The sequence below is a fragment of the Rhea pennata genome, chromosome 17 (assembly GCF_028389875.1).
Source record: "Rhea pennata isolate bPtePen1 chromosome 17, bPtePen1.pri, whole genome shotgun sequence".
In the NCBI taxonomy this organism is placed as follows: Eukaryota; Metazoa; Chordata; class Aves; order Rheiformes; family Rheidae; genus Rhea; species Rhea pennata.
The window spans coordinates 10,504,326-10,528,362 of NC_084679.1; the positions used below are offsets into that span (position 1 = coordinate 10,504,326).

At 36.2% G+C, this 24,037-nt stretch overlaps 2 protein-coding genes across 4 annotated transcripts in view; one reads left to right on the top strand and one right to left on the bottom strand.

The window, feature by feature from the left end:
- Positions 1–24,037, bottom strand: part of PI4KA (phosphatidylinositol 4-kinase alpha) — a 63,337-nt gene that overhangs the window by 18,313 nt on the left and 20,987 nt on the right. For all 3 annotated transcript variants that reach the window (XM_062590513.1, XM_062590514.1, XM_062590515.1), the window contains exons 19-33: positions 23,001–23,051; positions 9,743–9,851; positions 8,890–9,026; positions 8,094–8,227; positions 6,991–7,073; positions 6,650–6,720; positions 6,411–6,535; positions 5,617–5,698; positions 4,794–4,877; positions 4,387–4,476; positions 3,117–3,236; positions 2,499–2,591; positions 1,996–2,152; positions 1,543–1,670; positions 172–330 (exon numbers count right to left, since the gene is read on the bottom strand). In XM_062590513.1, coding sequence (XP_062446497.1) covers positions 172–330; positions 1,543–1,670; positions 1,996–2,152; positions 2,499–2,591; positions 3,117–3,236; positions 4,387–4,476; positions 4,794–4,877; positions 5,617–5,698; positions 6,411–6,535; positions 6,650–6,720; positions 6,991–7,073; positions 8,094–8,227; positions 8,890–9,026; positions 9,743–9,851; positions 23,001–23,051 — 1,623 coding nt within the window. The remainder of the gene's footprint in view (positions 1–171; positions 331–1,542; positions 1,671–1,995; positions 2,153–2,498; positions 2,592–3,116; positions 3,237–4,386; positions 4,477–4,793; positions 4,878–5,616; positions 5,699–6,410; positions 6,536–6,649; positions 6,721–6,990; positions 7,074–8,093; positions 8,228–8,889; positions 9,027–9,742; positions 9,852–23,000; positions 23,052–24,037) is intronic.
- Positions 11,198–20,594, top strand: SERPIND1 (serpin family D member 1). Its single transcript, XM_062590516.1, has 5 exons — positions 11,198–11,238; positions 13,251–14,122; positions 17,872–18,145; positions 19,040–19,184; positions 19,608–20,594. Exons 2-5 carry the CDS (start codon positions 13,267–13,269, stop codon positions 19,797–19,799), a joined length of 1,467 nt encoding a protein of 488 aa, XP_062446500.1. The 5' UTR covers positions 11,198–11,238; positions 13,251–13,266; the 3' UTR covers positions 19,800–20,594.

Sequence of the window (24,037 nt, forward strand, 5' to 3'; positions counted from 1 at the left end):
TACAATGTTGCTTTAAAAAACAGCATAGCTCCTGGTTTTAAGGCAGAGGCACTGCAGTCCCAAGCTGCGCTACCTCTCCAGAATTACAAGACCAAACAGTAGAGAGTAGCTTAATTACAGTGTCACTGCAATGTTATCGTAGATGCAACATTCCAGGAGAGAGTTACGTACATCTATCCAGATATAATGGGGGGTAACCTCTGGTGGACAAGGCCTTGGCTGGCTCTCTTCTGAGGCTGCTAATGGATCTGCTTCTTTCTGCTCAGCAGAAAACAGGCCAACTTTCTGCTCCACTGTCATTTGCCAGGCTCCTGCCATTTCCCGCATGAACTACAAAAAAGATTAGTGTTTCATGTTTAAAGAGCATGTTCTTGTGTGTAAAGCACAGATTTTTTTTCCGAAGAGCACAGAAGGATCTGAACGATTCAATTAAAAAACACTGCAATGTTAATGGAGAGGCAGAGACAGGTCTATACACTCCACCTGAAATAAAGTGTTTCTTTCACATCTTAAATTACAAAGAGATGAAAACCTCTTCAGAAGTTCAGTCTGTAATGGAAAGACTACAGGCAACAACAGACAAGCTCTGTATTTTGCTGAGGAGACCGAACTGTTAATCACCTGGTGCTGTCCTTTCTCCCCCTCTACCAAAGGGCAGAGCCTCCAACATCACAGCAGCAGAGACAAATATATGCCACCTTCTCATGCACTTCAGGACAGTCTGGCTCATTAGGGCACACAAATGATGAACTGCACAAGAGAAAGCTCGCACACATTCACTTTTGTCAGCCCTGCTCTAAAGAGTAGAATCCTCTGGTAGAGGGGAAGCCCAGCAACTGAGGGTGCTCACCTGATCTCCTCAACAAGACACGCAGTAGATATTTCCCATAAAATTCAGAAAAAAATTTGGAATAAATTTTTAAGAAGTTAAGCCACTACAATGTGCACATGAAACTGACCTACAAAAATTCAGATTGATGATTATTCCCAGCAAGGAAAACAGAGTGCTCACTCATTCAAACTATTTCCAAACGCAGCCTTTTACATCTGTGTGTGATGAGTTGCTTTACTACTATTAGATTTGTCCCCCCTTCACAAAATACAGTTGGTCTAGCCTGATACAGGATTACGGTATCTGCAAGCCTATTTTTAATGCAAGGACAGAGACTCTGAATGATGCGGGGGGGCAATGATTTCCACTTGTTTTAAAATACTATTATATAAATTTTAGCAGTTCAGGAGCCAATTCATGAGCAGTTAAAGTCCCTGTGCAGCAAAATCAGTTCTACAGCTCAGATACTAACAACTTTTCTTGGCTATATCATCCCAGCTGCTCAGAGATCCATTTCACACAGTCCACTTAGTGAGGGCATTCAGACTACCATCAATACATTAGCTTACCAAGAAACCTCTGCTCAACTGATTAACAATACATTTAACATCCTTATTTGACATGGATTCACAATAACTGTCATTCTCTTCATATTTTTCTCTCTTCCCCCCTTGCAGAGGTGGGGAAAGAATTGTTAAATAGCTTCCTACCGGCACTTCTATTCCATTCTTGGCAGCAAGCAGCCATTCCCAGCAAGCAATTGCTGTTTCCATGCCATGTTCATTGAACATTCGCAGGGGTCCCCAGCACAGATGATGAAGCAGCTGGGGATCACAGTCTGAAAACAAACATTCACACAGATTTCTCTAAAAGAATAAATAAGAAATACTTTTCACATCAGCATGAAATTGGTGTACAAAGTATGTGATAATCAATCCCTAATAAATAGTTTTTAGTTTGAGAGGCTTTTCCCTAAAACAAATATAGTTAAAAATATATATTCATAGGGGTTTTTTGTTTTTTTTGTTTTTTTGTTTTTTTTTTTTTAAGTCATAGTTCTGCTACATATTGACACTTACTGGGTTTGCATATAGGTATTTTTTGTTGTTTATTACTCTTGGCATTCACAGCCAGAAAGCAGAACTCCATTTGGTTTTCATTACCTTTGCTGCTTATTAGCAGTGCAGTCAACTTAAACATGGCCTGAGTATAGAATTCAGTCTGGCCCAATTCAAGAGCATCATTCAGTTCTTTAACCATCAGTTTATTCAAGTCAGATGTTCGTCCTGTAGCATTTGAGAACTGAATCATTCCAGAAACCTGTAAAATATAATTCTTTTTTCAAAAGAGAGTAATATTTTCAGGAGCCCAGTGTGGGATCAGTTGTGTGCTGAGTAAGTAGATGACTATGAACAGAGACATCTTTCATTCCTACTTTGCTAAAGCTCCTTAGCTTTACCTACTAAGAACTCATTGCAAGACTAACAATAAAACGATCTGCTTAATAATCTAGGAAAATTACACCCTTTATCTTGAAAGGGATTTAACTTTAAAGTCTATGCTTAAATGAACATAGAACCAATTGAAGTTGGAAGGGATATTATCCCATGAAAAGCCATGCTGTGGTTGGTAAACACTCTACACTCATAAGAAATTCTCTGCTTACCTCTCCTGCGTAGCGGTTGCGCAGGTTAAGAGAAGCCATGAAGTTGGAGTAGTCTTTCTTCACACAAGTAGGTCTTTCTGTCAGCTGGGTTGCCTATGACCAGATCACATACAGTTGTTTACACTGTACCATGTACATGTGTTTTTTACCATTTAAAGCTTCAAATAAGATTTATGTTTAGTTTTCCTTGGGAAACAACAGTACCAGAACGAATAAAAAACAAATAAGGGACGTATGCATTAATTCCATAAATACAGTCTGCAAGTCTATTAAAAATGGAGGGGGGCATTATAAAAGGCATAAAGAAACATCTCTGGGGCTGCTGTTCCCCTTTCACAAACAGGTAAGGAAAAAGACAGAAGAGTATAAAATATCTTAGTTGGTGGAACAGCTACAGTTTCATTCTCTTATTTGTCTTCATCTTACTTTTCAGTATTTTACAAATCATCATCATGATTGGGAGACAGAAAAAACAAAGCAAATGCTCAAGTACTATGACAAAAATGATTTAGAAACATTAGAAAATTCATATACTTAGCTATATTGAATGTTATCAAATTAACATGAAACCTATACAGCTACATGAACAAACAAACAAGAGCTATGTCTAATACTCACGCCCAAAGTGGTGTTCTGTCTGTTGTAGCCCGCGAAGTGCAGAATACTTTCTGTAGCCATAGCCAGTCCTGTGTGCTGGGACAAACCTGATACCCAGTTCTGATGTTTGTTTAAGTACTCCTGAGAGAAATAATTATGTTTGTTGGAAAACTTGCTTTTTTCTACAGATGGTAGCTCATAGTAAGTGGTACATCACTGTGAACCACCAGAAAACTCAATTATACATATATCTGACAACAAACATTGTTTCTACACTTCCCTTTTAGGCATTGCTCCCCTGGCACTAGGAAACTCAGATCATCCTAAATACATAAAGAGCAAGATTCATTCCATTTTGTAAAAGGTAAGGTATCTGAAAGCTGATGGCTTCTTTAAAGCGAAACACTTTTCACAAAAAGTACTTTTCAAAAGGAAATGCTTTGGACTCCCTGGAAGATGGGAATATAATTAGTTATCCTTTTTCAAAAAGGAGAGTCCCTTGTTTTTTTCGGGAAAGAAATACAAAGCCCAGGTAGATTTGCAGTGCCTGAGACTATTCTTGAGCCTCCCCAAAAAACATTATCTGCACTAAGACAGGCTTTTGTAGGCAGAATATTAGTCTAACCCAGACTAATTTTTTCCAGCTGCTCAGCAAAAGATTAGCAGAAGAGATCTGCATTTTACTGTAGCAAGATTTTGTTTATACAAAAGGTATTTTAGTACTTTTATTAGTACATCATCAGTAGTCTTTCGTAGCCTTTTCTAAGTCTTGTGATCACTTCTTATTGAACTCTGCCACATGTGAGCATCTACTACATCCATACTTTAATTCAAGCTTGCGGTTCACAATCTTCTCATATTAACAGCGTTTCTCTGCATTTCAGAAATGAACTGTAAATACTGGGAGGAAAAAAAAAATCTTCTCCAAAAGGAACAAATTTTACATCCTAATTGCAAATACTTCTCACCACCTGATATTTTCAGCTAATGCACCAGATATAATTGATCTTTGTCAGGTAGAGTATTCTATATCAAATTCTGATTTCTGAAGTCCATCCAGGATGATCAACTGTTTACAAAAACGTTATTTTGAAAATATTCAGGTGCAGACTACATACAGTCACATAAAAGTAATAATTAAAATTATGTCTTGCCAGTGTCATAATGGAAATCTTTAAGAGATTTAAAATGATGTTTAGAAAGCCTGAAAAATCAAAACCAACACACAATCTAGCTCTTAATTTTGGAGATCTGTAAAAATCTAATTCTTCCACAGATGTAGGCTCATTACCTGTAGATGAGATTTGGTAACAGAGGGAGCCCATTTCATTGCTTCTTGCAGAATCATTCCACAGCGTGCAGCAAAATCCTTCACTATACTCTAATTAAAAAAGCATCAATGTTTAAAAAGCAGCACTGCTTTTAACGGTGTAATAACTAAAATTATATGAACTAAGACAGGTTTCAGCAACTTGATACAGTTAAAAGTTCCCTTAACAATGAAATATACCCTTGGTAAGCAAAAGAACTGTCACACTTTATGCCAAGACTCAGAAAAATATAAATGCCCAGTTGCCATTTTATATTAGGAAAATCTTACCCAAGGACACATTTTCAAAGTTGCTCAGAGTAATTTATCTCCAAGACAAAGAGTCAAGCATTATTTTGCTGTTTGATGTATCAAGAAGGATTACCTACCTCTCTGGCTTCATGTGTGTCAGGGACAGTTATTCTATATGGAGCATCTGGAATGTCATAGTATGGTTGGTCCTTGTGAATGTCCTAAACAAAGGCAGTGTCAAGTCTCAGTAACATAAAGTTGATCATCTCTTACCCTGAACAACACAAGTGGCACTCTCTCTAAAGAGGAAGTCTGATTTACAAACCACTTTGCTAACATTTGGCTCTCAAAGTCAATCTGAATATTTTAAGAGACTTTTTTTTTACTCCAATGTGGTTCTCTGTATAGATCAATCTAAAATCTAAAAAAAATCTAAGCCCTCTCCCCAACATTTAGTACTAAAATAAGCTTCTAGAAAGCATTTCCATCTTCAAAAACACTTGTATGTAATATTTTGAGTGTCCAAGGAATATGCATACATATACACAGATCAATGAGAAGATAACCTGAAAATCATAAAAAAAAAAAAAAACTCAAATAAGAGAGTTTGATAGTTTTAACACAGAATTAGGAATCCTTTATTTTATTCTCAAACACTAAATTTGACTTTCTGAATCTCATTTGATAACTTTCAAGCACTACTTTTACTATCTATAGAATAGGGATGCAAACACATTCCTTACCTCACAGGAGTGCGTTAAGATCTAATAAGTTATTATTAAAATTAAGATTATATAAATCTTAATGATGAAGGTTCCCCTCCTGTGGCACAAACAAACCAAGAACTCCAAAAAAATAAACCTCAAATAACTGCAGAACAAAGGAAAAAATTCAGTTCTAAGAAAAAGTGGGAAGGTATACTTGATAATTGTAACAGCATCAAAAGAAAAAGGAACTTACTGCACTAAGAGACAGTGACAGTGTCTGCAGAATATCTAGCATAGTCTTCAGCACAGTTCCACTCCACAGCAAGTGAGGAAATCTAGAGCAAGACAGGAATCACACACACAATGACTATGAGGAGCTGAAGAAGGAATTGTTTTTATTAAGAAACAGAGTTGCTCAAAGAGCTATCCATACACATCACTAGGTAAATTCATACACAACAGAAGGCATTAAGCTGCTCAGCACGGATCCAAAGCTCGCCAAGAACAAGCTAAGTGGAACTGTTTCCCAGAACTGAGGTACATGAGAGAAACACATCTGAGAGAAAAACAAAGTCAATGCAACACTTCAGATTAGACAACTCAGGCACTCATACTGCAGAGATGCAAAGGTTAAGAAAAATAACAGGTTGCTACTTTATTTCAGCATTAAAGTTTTGAAATAATTACTTCAGTAAGTAAAACTTTACACTGCTACACTGCTATGCAAACAGAACACACTATGGTCTACTGTCCAGCAGAGGACACAGTTCATCACACTGCATTCAAAACTCTAGAGCTTTTCTTTTTTTTTTTTTTTTTTTTTTTTCCCTTCCTCCATCTGTGGGAATAGTATAAAGAAACTCACTTTAAGCAGGGGTTTCAGAGCCCAGGTAAAGAAAGACACTGTTGAATGATATTTTTCAAAGAGATGGTCTAGTAGAACCACCAGTCATGACATCCACACACCTGCCTTCCTCACTTTCATGAATATTCTCTAAGTAGTAAGTGTGGAAAAAAAAGCAACCAAGAAGTGAAATCTGTACTCACTTATCTACAAGACCAGACAAGTATTTGTCTGCAACTCTTCTTATCCTCTTGTGAATGTGATTAAAATTAACCAGTAAGAACTGAGCATGTCTCTCCAGTTCTTCTTCATTCTCCTTGGTTTTAGGCTAAAAACATTTCAAAAAGAAATATGAAGCATTTAAGGAAAAAGCTAAACACATCTTCATAAACTGAATGAGAACATTTGTACAAGCTTTAATTTTAGTTTCCAAGTAACTTACTTTATCAGCCATCATTGTCAGGAAAGCTTCAAACACTTTATCAGCAACAGCTATCACACACTGCATCATGCCTGAAGAATTGAGAGAAGTCACAGGTCTAGTTATCAGAATTGTATTTTAAATGTAATTAAAATGTAAAGGGTGTTTATGTTTACTCAGTTGGCGTTGAACAAAACTGTTTCAAAATAAACTCAGCTTTCTCTGGTAAAAATAAAACAACAGCAACCTACTGTTATTCATTTTGTTACTTAGTTCAGTTTGATTTGTTTTAGTTTTGCATGCCTGGAGACCACACTTTCTTGTATCTCAAGTTGCAACATAACCTAGATAGATCATCTTACCAGATTTGTCTTTTTGAATTGCTTTATCCTCAAAATAGCAGAACATGACTTGGAAGCGATCTTGGTCAGTTGAACGCAACACCCTAAAAGGACAACAGTTTTGTGGGAGGTTTTGGGTTGTTTTGGTTTTTTGTTTTCTTTTAAACACCTTCAACACAAATCTAAAGTACCTTTAACACCACAGTACATACCAAAACAAACAGTAATGATTCATTTTACAGTAATTTTGCAGTTCATTCTACATTGAACTAACAGGGCTCAGATGATAAGGAGCTGGTCTGCCACTGAGAAAATAACTTACACACCACCGGAGGGGGAAATCTGATGATGTACTTACATAATCACCACCAACACATAAACATGGTACAATTCCTGCATTTCTATAGGCAGGTGCAAGTGTTGTATTTGTACAAGATGCAAATACTATTTATTAAAGAACTGTTTCTAAAATACAGCCAGGAAGTCTCAGGAGATGTTTTGTCTTTGTTGTTTAGTTACTGTCAAAGTAAGTATTAGATGGAGATGTTTCTTCCTACTTTCTTCACTGCCAGACCCTCACCTCAGCTTTCACTTACAGATTTTTCTTTGAATAGCAGTAAACAATAAGCTTGTAAAGAATGAAAATCTGTGAATTGAGTAAATTAAATTCGTACAAAATAAACTACACTAGTGAAGGGAATAAAAGCACATTACAGAAATAATTCTCTCAGCTCCTCCATTACCATACTCTCACAGCACAGAACAACAACACAAAACCTCAACTCTGTGCAGATGTATTATGCCTTCAAGACTATCCTTTCTAGGGCCCTTGTGTCCATCTTCAATTAGTACAGAGTAGCTCACATTTTTAAGATCCAGCTACAGCGTTCTATCCTTTTATCCACCCTAAAGGAACTTCAGCACAGATGAATTCACAGTGTCAGTCTTCCATGGAGCTACTCTGACTCAAAATACCGATTACTATTTATCTTAATTTCTGGCAATCCTGACTTGAATATTAAAAAAAAAAAATAATAATAAAACCAAGCAAAAGCCCCAAAAGCTAAATACACAACACAATTAAAAAAAATCCAGCACAGAAAAAAAAAAAAGTACATATATACCTCATATACTCAAGCCGGTAGACAGAAAGCAGATAGGTAGACATGGCAAAGTCCAACTTATTGATCAAGGCTGACACTTCTGGAGGAGGATCCAAGAGATTTATTATGGTACTCCGTAATTCATTTAATTCAGCCTAAAAATGAATACATTCAGTTACCTAAAGTGGGAGGACTATAATAGTTTGTGTTTTGAAAGCATTTGCTTTCCAGTTTCTGAAGCTTCATGGGACTGTTGTGCTCTACTTTGATGTCACAGGACTAAACCTCTAGACACGTGCACATTTCTAAGTTATCAGAGAGACAGAACTATACCAGTAGTAAGCCAGAAGAAAAAAGATAAAAGCTCAACTAATCTTTTTTTGAGCAGGGAGAGAGAATGAATGTGGTGTTTCCTTCCAAAGCTATTTTTATATATATATATATATATATATATATATATATATATATAGTACAAGTTTTATCAGTCTGACACAGAATGGATGAGGTATATTATTAGAAGGCTTCCCTCTCCACACACACTTGTTTTCTATACTTAGCCAAAGCAGCATAGCTACCACATCAAACACATGTATTGTCACATTTGATGAAAATAAACCTAAGTCATTCATATACACTGTTGTCATAAAAGTAGTATGAAAACAAAACAAAACAAAGGAAAGAAAAAAAAATGTTTTTCACTAATAGGAGACAGGTAAAAATATTATTGTATTATTGCAGAGAAGTATTTCTTCACTAATACATTATTTTAATACATAGAGGGTACAGAAGGACACAATTAAAAAAAATCGATTCTTACGGAAGTCACAGTATCATTCTTCATGGCAGAATTGTATTGAAGAACAGATCGAAGAGGTTCTCTGCTGGGAAATGTGAGTAATGGAGATTTGGTGGCAATTTCACATACACCTTCATACCATTCTTCTGGCCACAGACCTGGAGCACAAGTGCAAAGATGAGGATGGGAGGAAGAAAAAAAGGATGTGTGTGGGAATATGTTAAGCTGATACAGCTCAATGAACCATATTCAGCGATTACTATCATCATTAAACCAAACTGTTACCAGACCTTTAACAAGTCTAGCAGATTAAGATTCACAAAGTTAATCTGCATTATCAATCTTTGCACTACTACTCAGATCCAACTTTTTATGTACGTATGCACAAACACTCAGCACAAGTGGACTGCGTTCCAAACCTAACAAAAACGCTTAGGTAACACCAAGTGAAACGTCTCAATGGGTAAGTTTCTACCTTGTTTCTATTTTACACCTCCCTATGTGTCCGATCTTCCCTTTCAGAAACCTAGCTATCAACACCTGTAAGTCATGGCTAACCAGCAGTACTAGCAGAGCAAACAAAAAAAAAAAAAAAAAAACAAAAAAACAAAAACCAAAAAACAAAAAAAGCCTAAGTACAAGAACAAATCATACTGTGCTGAATCCCATGGCAAAACAGGAGCAGGATGTAATGAAATTCTACTAGAAAACTCTCACTGACAGCAGTTTTTTTCTACTAGAAAGCTGCTTACTTTATGCTTTGTGTCTGTAATCTTTCTTCAGCCTACTGCAAATGACTTTCACACAATTACACTTACATTCATCAAGAGTTTAAATCCAGGTATCAGTGCTATCCTTCTAGAATTTACACTACCTGATCCCTCCACAGCAAATCCCATCAGCACTGAATACAACCAGAAGTCACGGAAGAGCTTTTGCAGCCTGGGCTTGGCCTCCTTGATGGGTGGCAAGCGTCTAGTGAGCTAACATAAAGAAATAAAAATTAAAATCTGAAGATGCTGGAGGTTACATAACTTAACTCCATGTTAATGAATCAGGTCACATACTTTAATTTAGTATGATTTCCAAAGGAAATATTGTCATCTAATTTCTAATAATAGATAAATATTGTTCTAAACTAACATTAAATTGCTGTTATTATATTGAAAAAAGTTTGATTTTGTTAGAATACCTTAAGTGATAATATTTGAAAGACATAAAGCAAAATTTCACTTGGTTTTACACAGGAATATACCATATCGATGCATATTATCCTCTGAAGAGGACACAGTATCAGCATACAACTGCAAAGTGGAAGAGATCACAGCATCCTTTAAACGGTGACTTGGAGACAATACCATGCAGCTTTGTTTCAGTACAAATGAATGCAAAAAGAAAAAGTAATATTAGTCTAACATATTTTTGGTTGCTATTGTTTATTGGCTTTGCAGAAATATGTTGAGGCACCATTTGGGGATCTTTTATTGTTTGCACCCACGCACAAAATGACATCAGTCCTGGAGAATTTACTGTCTAAACAACCAAGCAAGAGAACATTATTTTTTAATACATCTAAAGTTGACACTTTTTGTACAAACAGCCGCTAGCACTGGAGTACACTTTATACTCCCAGTCAACATGATATGCAATTTTATATAAATTTATAAAACAAATCAGATACTATGTGATCCTAAGAAGTGTTAGAAGTACATGCTATATTTAAAAAGTGAAAGAAAAGGCTCACTGAGAGTTTTATCCAGTTCGACTGAACATGATTAATGTAAGCTTTATTAAGAAAATGTTAGATTGTAAATCTAAACCATAATCTAAGCTTCTATTTCAGTAAAATTAACCCAAGTTTAAGCTGGTGAAATGTGCTATACTAATAAGTTCGTTGTGCAAAGCAAATGTCTGCAACAGTACAACACTGACTATAGTAGTCTGATCATCCCAACCACTGTGGCTTCAATTCAGGATTCTGTGATTTAGGACATACAAAGAAAAAGATGCCTTCCAATCTCAGAGAGCATGAAGCAGCAGCAACTGGATTTTTACTACTCATAAACAGCCAAGTTTACGTGTGTGCTTTACTTTGAAACTTTACATGCACACCAATTTTTGCTCAAAGATTTTTCTCAAAAGTGAACAAGTACCTGCAAAGCCATAGAAGTTGCTCAATGAACAACATACAATTCAGCACAGATCACTATGCAAGAGAAGGATTTTGGCTGACGAAGCGAGTTAGTGTTTGGTTTAGAGCATGTTTACTTTGGAGATGCACAAAAAACTAACGTCAAAGTTCAGCTTTAAATCCTTCCATTCCCCTTACATGAGCTAGTCAACACATCCTTTCTGTACAGTGGCTTAAAGGTAAGCTTCTTTTATGCCTTCTGTTATTTTAGTTCTATCTGACATAAAGACACATATATTGCAGTGGGGGGGAGGAACGTTTTGCCTATATGAATACAACTAAACAATAATTAAACTTTGTTGAAGATGAGAATGTAAATTTGGGAACTACAGAAAGCAAATTCTTGTACTACAGAAGTAGAAAACACTCACTCATCAATAGTTACTGCATAAAGTACCTTAGCCCTAAATGTTTTATTTCTGGGGTGGGGAAAGAAAAGCAATGAATTTATAAAGACTAAGAAGAATACTGGCTGAAGTCCTTCAGTCTCAATGCAAAACTCTTTAAAAGGCAGTTGCTAGTGATCCTTCATTATTACCAAAAAAAAAAGAAAAGTTTTTGATACGGAATAATCACCTTACATAGTTCTAAGACTGCAGGTTTAACAGGGAGAATTCAATAGATTAAAATTTTGCTTAACTACTTCAGTCCTGCTACAGCACATTGGGAAATATTTGTCTTCCCATGTTGGCTTTATTCACGTTGATATAGACAAATATATCTATACATTTCACATCTCTAAAACAGTTCTTTGGACTCTTTGCTAGTTCTAAAAACATTTTTATCAATACATTTATTAAGATTTTTGTATTGATAGTGTTGTTTTTTTCCTAGATTATATTGTAGATTATACTGTTCACTTTTTTACTCAAAATAAATACTATCAGTAGAAACTGAGTTTATGAAGTCACCAAGTAACTTTCTAAACAAGGAATTTGTTCAGGTATCAGACAACCACTTTACAGTTTCAATTGATACAGAATTATTACGTTCTTATATTTTGATTCGATATTTCTTCGATTATCCAATGAAGGAATTGCACTTTTTTGTATCTTTTTAAGGCCATTAATTATTACAATCCATGATTACAGCAAAAAGTCTCTCAGACTCGCTCCTAGCTACAGTGTTCCATAGCTGAGGAAGGCTGAATCACTCTCCTCACCTAATATGCATCTAAGGCGTAGTTTTTGGCTTCAAAAACAAAATCACAGAAAAATGCTACTGCTCAATATTCAATAGACAAACAGACTATGTTTTTCTTTAGAAAAGGGAGTTTCTACTTAAATAATTTCTCAAACAAAATAACTGAGGTCAGAATAACATTAAGACTAGAGAAACAAAATTCTAAATCTGAACTTAAATAGACCTCATATCATGAAGAAAAAGAAAGTACTACATATTGTGCAGTCCTCCAGAAAGTAAACATAACCAAACACTAAGCAGAATCAAGAGAATCATTCATGGAAGAGTGAGATTAGCACACCACAGTTGTTAAAGCTGTGCACAGTCAAGGAGTAACACACCTTAATAAGACACGGCCAAGACATGCTTACGCCTAAAACAAGGTAGCCAATCCCACTAAGGCTGTTTAGTACAAAGGCATGTCTTTCTCCAGGTTTGTTGTTAGATCTACAAATCTCCCTTATTCCATCCAGTTTCAGCCTTGCCCTTCAAAGAATACTCTCATAATACTCCAACTACTTTTCCTGTAGCTACACAATATACATTTTTCAAATTCTTCTGTATATTCCAGCCTTCCAATATGCCCCTTTAATGAATGTCTAGTCCCTCCTTCTCCCAAGCTCCAAGCTTTGAAGCTAGCTTCACATCTACTTGCTAGCCTACATTAGTAACACAGTCAGTATACTTTTTAAGTGTTACTGGTTTATAAATCAAGAGTCCTAGATATTTTAGGTAATCAGTCTGTTGCTGTCCGAATGTCAATAACTACCCCTCCTATGGCAAGAGGTCAACAGATCATTTGGCAGATTTGAGACATTGCATAAGCAAAAATGTTTTAGCAGTAAAACTAATTAAGCTCTGTACCAGTAAAAGTACTGTCAAATAAGGTAACTATAGATCTTATGGTCTGACAGAATTCAAAGTGAACCTGAAATTTTCACTGAGAGAACAGGCAATTGTGAAATGTAATTACCATACACCTCCTCAATTATGCTATGTTGTCTTCCAGCTTTTAACCTCTCAGAATGAAGCTCCTACTTCATTTGTTTGCCCTCACTCTCGTTATAACCTCCACATTTTGTGGAATCAAGGACTTCAATGAGCATTTTGAAAGCCTCAAAGATGCACATCCACATGAAAATGAGACCTATGATATGCCAAACCTTCCACTGGAGTTCCACAGAGAAAACACTATCACTAATGATCTGATTCCTGAAGAGGAGGAGGAAGAGGACTATCTAGACTTTGAAAAGATATTGGGTGAAGATGACTACAGCGACATTATTGATGCTGGTCCATACATGATTTCTGAAATCCAGCAAGGAAATATTCTTGAACTTTTCCAAGGTAAAACCAGGATCCAGCGCCTCAATATCCTCAATGCAAACTTTGGCTTCAACCTTTACCGAAGCGTGGCGGACAAAGCCAACTCTTCAGAAAATATTCTGATGGCTCCTGTTGGCATATCCACTGCAATGGCTATGACTTCCCTGGGACTGAAGGGTCATACTCACCAGGAAGTGTTATCTGTTCTTGGCTTTGAAGACTTCATTAATGCCAGCACTAAGTATGAGCTCATGACTGTTCATAATCTCTTCCGCAAACTTACCCATCGGCTTTTCAGACGCAATTTTGGTTATACGCTGAGGTCTGTCAGTGATCTTTATATTCGAAAGGACTTTTCTATTCTGAATGATTTCAGAAACAATATGAAAACATACTACTTTGCTGATGCTCAACCAGCTGATTTTTCAGATCCTACCTTCATAACTAAAACCAATGAGCGTATCTTGAAGCTGACGAAAGGATTAATAAAGGAAGCTCTTGTGAATGTAAACCCTACAACACTGATGATGATTCTTAACTGTCTTTATTTTAAAGGTAAAAAACTTTTATTTATTTCAATTTTTAGCAGTGGATTATCTCAGGTTGCAATGAACTGCATACTTCACTAGAAATCCAAGACAGAACTTAAATCTAGTCTAGAGCTCAAAATAACCTATCGTTGCCCTAGTTAAGAAGAATCTGTATCATAAGTCCATATTTTGCATGTTTCTCTAGCAATCTGATGTTCCAATCATGCCCTGAAGTTACAGTGGGTACTGTACCAAGACAAAAAACACTACACTCAAAAGCTTATACTCCAAAAGGAAGACAAAAGACAGATGAATGCAGAATAGCCTCAGAAAGCATAAAAGTTTTGTAAGAATCCCTTGGATGGTGAAGTTATTACTTTACACATGAGTTTACATTATTAATCAGATTTGTTCCTGGTTCAGGTTATTGGCTTCAATGAAATTCTATTAGTTGATTTCTATTAAAGCACTTATTAATCCTGAATACTTCAGAAATGTTAAGAATTATCAGTTTTGAAGAATTTTAGCTTAACATATGTAATTTTATATCATCAGAATGTGATGCTTGCCAACAGGCCTATTCAGGGGACTGAAGAAACTAACCAAAACAGTCCTCCACTAAAACTAAAAACAAATGCACCCATTCCTTGGAATATTCTGGTAAATTCAGTACAGACTGTCTGCTGACACGGGCTCCTACATGTTTGATTATAGGCTGAACAGTTAAAAAGGCTTGGGATAAAGACCGTACAATGTATTGCTATTAAAAATCCTTATTTTCAATTCCCTAACATTTAAATTAATAGCTTGTAGTGAGATTTTCAATGCTGATTATCTACATCAGGTTGAAAGTTTGACAGTTTTTCAACAACTTTCTTAAATCATATTAAGTCAGCAAAAGGTGGGAGGTGAAGTAAAACATCAGTAGGGAAAAACGGTGTGCCACAAAAGGGTAGTAATGTCTGCAAGTCCAAGACGCTCCTTTCCGTCATCTAGAAAACGGCTTCCTTGTCCTGATTATGTACCTGCTTCCAGGAAACACATGCTCAAGGGCTCTCTTGCACCTTCTTCACATTTGATTTTACAATAGTGTTCTTACAAGTTTACGTAACACATCTTTCTCACTTAAAAGGCATTACTTCCTTGAATAATGCTGCTTGTCCTTTTAAAAGTTCTGGACCAGTCATTAGTATACAATCCAAGTAATCCCATGATTTGAAATGACCGAACATATTTGTATCCTTAAGTACACCTCTGATAATCTGATCTTAATAAACGTATGGCTTTACTGATCATTAAAAAAGAAATACCCAAAGTGAAGCAGTTCTATTACTTTTTCCCTATTCGGTCAAATCTAAAGTATCTTTTGTTTTACAAGACATACTCTGACCAATTATTAAATACTTGCACTATCTTAGAAAACAAAAACATCAGGCAAAAGCAGATAAGAGTTTCCTATGGAAACGCTTGAAATCATCAAGCCTGAGAACACTTTAGGTTAATTCTCTTTCCCCAAAGGTGCCACAAAAGCCTGATAGTCCAAACTGCCTTGTCTATCCAGAATGCCATAATTTCTGCTGAAGGCCATTACTTCTAAGCCTCAAAACCTGAAAAATTATTTTCATACTGATGTCTGCCATTCTTTCATCTTACAGCCACAGTCTTTTGGCACTTCCACTTCAAACTGGAATCAATCTTTTAAAAGCAAGTTGTGTTCTTGGGTTTCCCTATTTCCCCACCATTCTTCCTGGACATGATGATTTTTGTCCACATCTTTCCATTTACAATATTTACACTGCTTTTATCATTAGAGACAAGCTTTGTTAAGCTCTCGGAGGTAAGAAACCTATGAGTATCCTCAGTTACACCCAGATGGCCAGTACCACACAAAATAGAGTAAGAGGATACTTCTCAAACACAACAGAGTCTCAAAACTCCTTTAATGATAAATACGATTGTAAAAGCACTGGAAGCCATTCAGTCTTGGGTAGGAAGCAAGTTTTATCCTGCATAGGTGTTCAGTCTACCTCCAACTGAGATCTATCTCCTCCATCTCCTGAACATTCACGTATGAGCTTCCTGCCAAGTGTCAGTTGGTTACTTTAGTTGTGGTAGATCATGGCAGCTTTTGATAACTGATAGGTTTTGCCAGGCCATAATTGCTCCACTGAGATTCTCGTCACGAATGCAAGGGATAAGTCAATCAGTGGAGACAACTTCTGCCACTGCAAAAGGATCCAAAAGACATCACGGTGGGAAGATTCAAAATAGGAATTTGTAAAAGTCTATGAAGTGTAAACTGGCTACAGTTAAACCCAGTTGATCACAGAGCTCCTGCTGGAGAACAGTATTTTATCCCAAGACACAAACACTCACCATAGTGAAGTCAAGAGAAACGTTTCTCAGCTCCTCACTTTCACTAGGAAGAGCTGAGATCTTTGAACATCTCCCGTTCCTAACAAGTTGACAGTGTTGATGAAGCTCCCCTGGCCAACAGATCCTTCAAGTCATTAGCTAGAGTCCTCACACTTCTGAATGTTGGTCCCCCCAAAACAGCCAGATGTTGTTCTTCCCTAACAAGTAAGACAATTAGGCCAGGCCTAACTGGGCATGGCACAATTCACTTTATATCTCATTCCCTTAAGAGTACTAACCATAGTCTGATCACTTCTCAAATTGCTCCTTTTCAGTTTGAAATAACAAGAAACTGTTAGAATGCAAACTGGACTCAGGTCTTTTTTTTTTCCTTTGGTTACTTTACAGTCAGTCAGGCAATTCAATTAAGGATCTTAGAATTGCTTGCAATCTTTTTTTAAAAGATACTAATTAACATTTAACTTGTAGTCTCTCCACGCAGTCGCATCCAAACTCCCCATGTATTTGCTTGTCAATGGTGATCTAAAATCCAGAGTTCTAACAGGAAATACCAATAGCCTTATGTGCACTATAAAATTCTAACTCTGTCTACTGATTAAAGAATAATGTTTTTTCCAGAGCCAATTTTGAAGAGAGTTTTAGTAACATTGCTTAAAAAAAACCCAAACTTCTTTTATATAGCCAATAAATATCCAGGATAATACCCAACGAATCCCCACATAGCATGATTCAAGTCCTGATGGAAGAGTCTTCTGGCCTGTAAAAGGAGTGGGATTTAATTCTTTTGGCCCATTCTGTTAGATGACCAACACCCTCAGGTGCGTTGAAATCAAATCAAAGCAGTTCAGAGAATTAAGCAGTCAATATTCAAACTCTTCAAGATGTCTTAACATGAAAAGTTAATTCACTCAAATGAAACAAGTCATGATAAAGCCTTCAGCATATTATCTTTTTAAAAGTACACAAAATGAAAAAAATGTTACTTAGTTTGATGCAATAACAACACATTTCAAACAGATCATTTCAGCTATCAGATCCCTCATTAAAAAATAGCTGTCAGTCATTCTATTAGGTGCAAGATCTAACAGATGTTTTGTATCTGTTTAAACACTAATTTCTAGATTCTCTCTAGAAAAATGGTACACAAGCCCATTCAGATGTCCAATTTGTGTTTATCTACTTACCTAATTCAGAACATTCAAATGATACAAATGTTAAGTTAGAAATAAAGTCAGGAATTTTAAAGTCACTATACAATCTGTCATCTTCTTTAGGCTTAGTAAAAATTAAAAATACACTACAGTATTTTCAAATTCACAAGCTGTTATTCTGGGAATATTTTATTAAACAAGGTTCTTAGGATGTTTTGTTTATCTGTTTTCTGCCTTGTGTTAACAGGAACATGGGAAAATAAGTTTCCAGTGGAAATGACAACCAAGAGAAGTTTCCGACTGAATGAAAAACAAACAATAAAGGTTCCTATGATGCAGACTAAAGGGAACTTCCTTGCTGCTGCAGACCCTGAGCTAGACTGTGGTGTGATACAGCTCCCGTTCGTGGGGAACATCAGTATGCTGATTGTACTTCCACACAAGCTCTCAGGCATGAAAGCCCTAGAAAAACAAATAACACCTCAAGTGGTTGAAAAATGGCAGAGGAGCATGACAAACAGGTATCTGCTGAAAAGTTAGTCTTAATATACTATCTTGATGAGACTGGCAAGGGTAAGTAAATGACACAGAAGAAAACATACGGTATTTTGATTAAAAACATTAACTAACTCTAAATCAAAAATTAAAAAGAAAGTGTTTTTTTTTTTTTTTTTTTACTGGGTTAAGTATCAGGACCAATGATATACTAGAATTTAAACACCAGCGAAAAATCAAGGGAGGTGAAGGCAGAAGTTTCTAACAGAGCCCCGTTGTTCTTGCTATTAAGAATTTAATATTGTGGATTAAAAAAAAAAAAGTTCTTACTGAAAAGTTTGCAAAGAAGAGAAAAAATAGCAGTGTGATAATAGCAGGTTATTTCTGCAGAACAATCTGGATCATATGGTACGTAGCCTATGTTCATTTCAGCAACGTTTATCAACACATCTGGAACGTAAGGTCATACGCTCAGTAACTAACAACACAGACCACAACTATGGGAGAGGATAAAAAAATATGTAGCCTGTCTTATGGAAGATGTCAGACTAGATACTGAGAAGCCAACCTATTTCTACTGTATAGAAGTAACAAATCTCCGATTCAGTACTCCTGAAAAATCAGATAATTCAACAGTTATTACAAGCATGTGCAACTATGTACTGAAATGCTCAGAGCCCTGTATCTTGTAGCCACAACTGATATAAAGCATCACAAGCATTATATTGACAAACTAACAATATGGGTAGGGGGACTTAAAATTAATGTTGCCCAAGTTTTGTATGTGAAAATACAGTATAAATTCTTGTATATACTTTAGTCTTGCTTGGTGAAAACGACAGAAAACTCAGACACATAAAGCAAAGGAATAACGCAAATATGTATTTTCCCCAATGATTTTTCATTTTTGTCTTTGCTAGAACAAGAGAAGTGGTTCTGCCTAAATTTAAATTGGAGAAGAGCTATGACTTGATTGGTTTTCTGAGATCCATGGGAGTAGAAGAACTGTTTAATGAAAAAGGCGACTATTCTGGTATATCAGAAGAAAAAGTCACTATTGACAGGGTACTTACTCTTCTTCTATTTTCATTCCCTTACTGATTAAAATATATCATCTGAAAACATGGCAACACTGTAACAATAATTCACAGTTTGATAAGCCAAAATAATATACTATCCTGTCTTTCCTGGAGAATGCAGGAGGCAAGACAGTGTCCCTGTATGTACTTGTACTCTGGTTATATAACGACAATATGCTTAATTGGATGTCAAACTTACTAAAAGCATTGTGGTCATTCAGTCAGAAATAGGCCTATTCAGACACCAAACCCAAAGGAGTGTTGCCACACAGGAGCCACCACCAAAATTGCCACAAGGGAGCCAAATGCAGGATGGGGGATGAAAAAAATTCAAAGGAGGAATGCTGTGAGCACATGATTGTGAGTATACTGAGGAGACCTTCTATGTCCTTTTTTTCCCCCCCCACAGTTCAATCACCAAGGCACAATCACTGTGAACGAAGAGGGCACAGAGGCTGGCGCAGTAACCAACGTGGGGTTCATGCCTCTTTCTACTCAGATTCGCTTTATTGTCGATCGACCCTTTTTGTTTCTAATCTATGAACATCGTACCAGCTGCCTTCTGTTCATGGGCAGAGTTGTCAACCCTGCCAAGTCTTAAAAGCGAAGATCTCCAGCATGCTCTTATACACTGGCTCTATGATTATACATTAATATACCAATATCGTAAAGGAAATTTTATTGTCATATTACACTTAGTACAAATGCCACTGCTATCAAAACAAAATATTGTATCTGCGGATAGTTTCACATGAATGGACTCATAGCAGTAGGTGATTTGACTGCAATTTTAAATAGTTAGTACCATGTATTGATATAAATGTATTGAAAAAAAATCACAAAGTAATTCACCCTTCGTTTTCTAGTTCAGTGTATAAAATGTAATCAATAAAATATTTAGACTATCTGGATGCTTAAAGTTTAGCTCTAAATTTGTGCTAGAGTGCCTATTTTTAGGAAATGGAAACAAGCAATTCCTGAATACCTGACTGGTCTTAGAAACCTAAACCTTTGCTGGGTATTTTATATAATCTAACTTGAAAAAGAACAGTTATCTGCATTCTTGTTTTTGCTTGCATCATTTAATATTCAACAGATTTATAGAACCTTGTTGATCAGTGGCCAAACAGAAGGAGATAAAATGTCTTGGAGGAATGAAACATTCATGGAGCCACTATTTTCCCCAGCTTAACTTCAATGATTTCAAAGTCCTCCTCTGCTCTTCATCAGTACAAGGAATACCAGAATTAGGCCAAACAGGTAAATAAAAGATCCTTAGAATATCTTATATTGAATAGATGCTCATTTCATGAGTTCTGTATCGCCTATTCCTCTCTACCACAAGTGATTTCTAGCAACTACAACGTATGTTAAGGGTTCAAATATGCTCGCCAGACTCCACTTTATGAACAAAATCTTGCATGGCTTACTTGAACGACTCAAAGCCTACAGCCTTAGGATAACAATATGCACACAAAACACAAATTCACTTCTCATTTGAAAAAGTAAAAATTTTTCTGCCTTCTGTAGCATATTGCTACCTGCTAGAGGAAGAGTTACAGCTTATGTACAAGTTATTACAATGAATGAACATAGGAATCTCACATACTTTCATCTGCATCATACGTTTTAAAACACGTGCCTTACAATCTAGTAATTTTTTACTGTTTGTAGCATCAAATACTACATGCATCTAAATATGTTTATATTTTCAATTTGTTTCACATTACCAAAAATATGCAAAATGAGCTACCAACCGACAGTTATTTTAAAGATCAAAAAAAAAATCAAAAGTTGTTTTCCAATATTGAGTTTAATTTACTGGTTTCATTTTGCTTTTACATACTGCCATTTTTAATTTTGTATCTATTGCAATTACTTGCCCCATACACAAAGCCTTTTTAACCCAACAGCAAATGAAATATCCATACTAGAAGGAACAGGATAGCGAAGAGCTAATATCAAATAATGAGCTCAGATGCTCTCTTTACTCCTAACCTTACACTGTGCTTATTCTTAAATCCATAAGGCAAAAATATAATATTCAGTACTGAATCATTAACATTCATATACACATTTAATTGTTTGATCTATATTCAAAAATAAAATCACATTCAAAAGAGTAATTCTTCATGCCCCGAAGTTTGATTAGTTTATCAAAGATTAAATGAGCTGGAGCATCTGAAAACAGGTATTTTTGAGACCTAGGTAACAGGAACCATTCAAGGGAAAGAGGTCAAGCAGAAAAGCAAATTAGCTACTGCTCAAAACTCATGATCTTCATACATTGTGCAAGAAAGTCAAATATTTGCTTCAACAACCCTAATGTAACCATTAACTCTTGCTTCAGATTCTGGCACTGACTCCATTTAAAGGTCACACTGGTTAAGAAAAATGTAGTTAACATCAGCTACTCAGAACAAACATATCATCAGTAAAAATTTGAAATAGAAAAGTATTTTCATAATTTTTACATTAGGTCACTAACAGTAATCTTTTTACATATGCAAGGATTGATCTCACTTTCACTGGAATCAGTGCTGACGTTAGCACTGCCTTCACTGACAGTGGGCAAATACTGCCCACCACTATCTCTCAAAACAGGACTAACTAGTTCATTCATAAACTGAATAGCTATTGAATAGTAGTGATCTGTGATATTCCTAAAGATACTCCTGTAAAGTCAGGATGCGGCCTTGGCAAACACTGGTGAATTCAGAGAAAGCTGAAGTTGGAAATTGATGGAAGGGATATGGGAAGGTAAGAAGCAGTACTTTGACCTTTAACTGGTGCTGCAGAGTTAAAGATGCTAATTTTAGGCTACTCTCTTTGAAAGCTTCATTAAAATAAAAGTTTGAAGGCAGAGTATAAAGTAAATGAATCTTTCTACTTTTTCACGGATGTGCAGTATCAACAAGCTACAAACAGAAAACGCTGAGTGAAAGTATTTAACACATTCCCCTTTTGTCTCGCTAGCTGTACAGAAAACATCCCAAAGAAGAATTCAACTCCAGGAGGAGAGAAAATGACTTGATATTTTTTGTCCTCCAGTAAGTTTGTCTATGGATCTTTTTAGTCTGGAATTTTTTGTAAAAGCTCCAAGAGTTAGGTGACCAGTCCTACTGACTTTGAAAACCCAACTTGGACATAACTAATTTTCTGCTGGAAATCTAGAAAAGTTGCACATTAATTTCTAGCTAGATCAGTAGTTTCATTTGATTAAAAAGAAAAAAGAAGATTTTCCCTGGAAATATTCTCAACCACGGCCAAAAAAACCGACATACATCAAAACAAATCAGTCTGGAATGGCCATCACTGTCCTTGCACATTTCCTAAAATGCTTTTAATATGAAAGTCAATTCTAGTTTCAGAAGATAGAGAGTACTTCCTCCCCTTCCTTCCTCCTCCACTTCAATGATTCATCTTTTTTTTTTCTTTCTTTCTTTCTCTTTAAGAAGTAGACTTCACTGAGCTGCCAAGCTAGGATTTATTTTTTAACTCTGTTTCTATTAACTTTTGTTTTTCAGTTTTCTCCTCAGGCCATTTTTTTTTCTAGGTACGCTGCTTATTACATTGCACACCAATTGTTACTCAGAAAATTATCCCCCATGGTATTATTTAGCTCATAAATCTTTTGAATTCATGACTAGCAAAAAAACCACAAAATACAAAAGATTATTTTAAAAGATATGTGATTATTAAACAAATTCTTATTCATATCAGTGCTATTGCAAAGACAGATGGTATTTGATACATTAGAGAAATTACTCTCTTTGCAACTACCCAAACACTGGATACTCACCACAGCAATAACAGGAATAAGCACACCCAGATTCCCTGCACTACTGGAAGCCTGGAAAAGAAATGAAAAGTTTTCATCAAAACATCTACAAAAGCTTTTCTAACATATTTGCTACATGACATACTTCAAGTATCAAACATTCCTACTCCCTATGCCAATGAAAATATTATGCAAAGCCAATTACAGACTTGAATCCTGCAACCAGATGTGCATAAGTTGGCCCAGAAAACAGCCTAGACATTCACAGGACAGTGCACAAACCCTGAAGTCTTTCAACAAAACTCCTCAGGTGGCTTCTCAAAGATGAAGCCAGTCACTGTGGCCTTGCTGCAGAACAACTAGGCATAAAACTTAAAACCTTGTACTACCCACCCCTGCCTTCTAAGCCCTCAGCATTGAAAAGTAAACACAATTTCCCACTAAACAGGTGAACTGAATATAGAAGACCCCATCCTGGTGTCCCTTCCGAAGTCAGTTGTTATTCCTTGGGCTCCAGGGAGGAAAATATCCATTGATATAATCTCTGTTCTGACACTCAACAACTGCTAGCATAAAAACGCTCACATTAAATGGGTGTTCACAGCCAAGTGTCAAATGCTTGCCAAAAGTCTAATTTTCCTACTGAAGTATAGCCAAAAATAAACACTCTGTAAAAGGACAAATTTCAACAACTCGTTTCACTAGAAAATACCACCTGCCCACCCTACTTAAGTACAAAAACCATAAGGAAAATAAAGACTTGCTTTGATTTTGTAGGATTTTTTTAATTGCATTATATACAAGAAGTATGCTTGCTCCTTGGCCAAATACAATGTTAAAAAGAGAAACATTCACTTCACTCAGCAAAGATTGTTTCCCCCCTTCTCTGGTGAGGCAAACTGTGGCAGCACAGACATGATGCACAGAGACATCTCTGAAATCCTTCACTCCTCCCTCCCACATCCCTCCATTCTGAGCTGGGAGGGATGAGAACTCTCCAGCTTCCTCCTTAAAAAGAGAGACCAGGTAACAGAGCCCTGGTCCCACAGTGGGGAGGC

What these genes read in the sequence shown, in the direction of transcription:
- SERPIND1 (XM_062590516.1), top strand. Translation starts at nt 13,267, where the DNA reads ATGAAGCTCCTACTTCATTTGTTTGCCCTCACTCTCGTTATAACCTCC. An exon ending in CAGAGGAGCATGACAAACAG is followed by an intron (nt 18,146 to 19,039) that starts GTATCTGCTGAA and finishes TGTCTTTGCTAG; the next exon opens with AACAAGAGAAGTGGTTCTGC. An exon ending in AAAAAGTCACTATTGACAGG is followed by an intron (nt 19,185 to 19,607) that starts GTACTTACTCTT and finishes CCCCCCCCACAG; the next exon opens with TTCAATCACCAAGGCACAAT.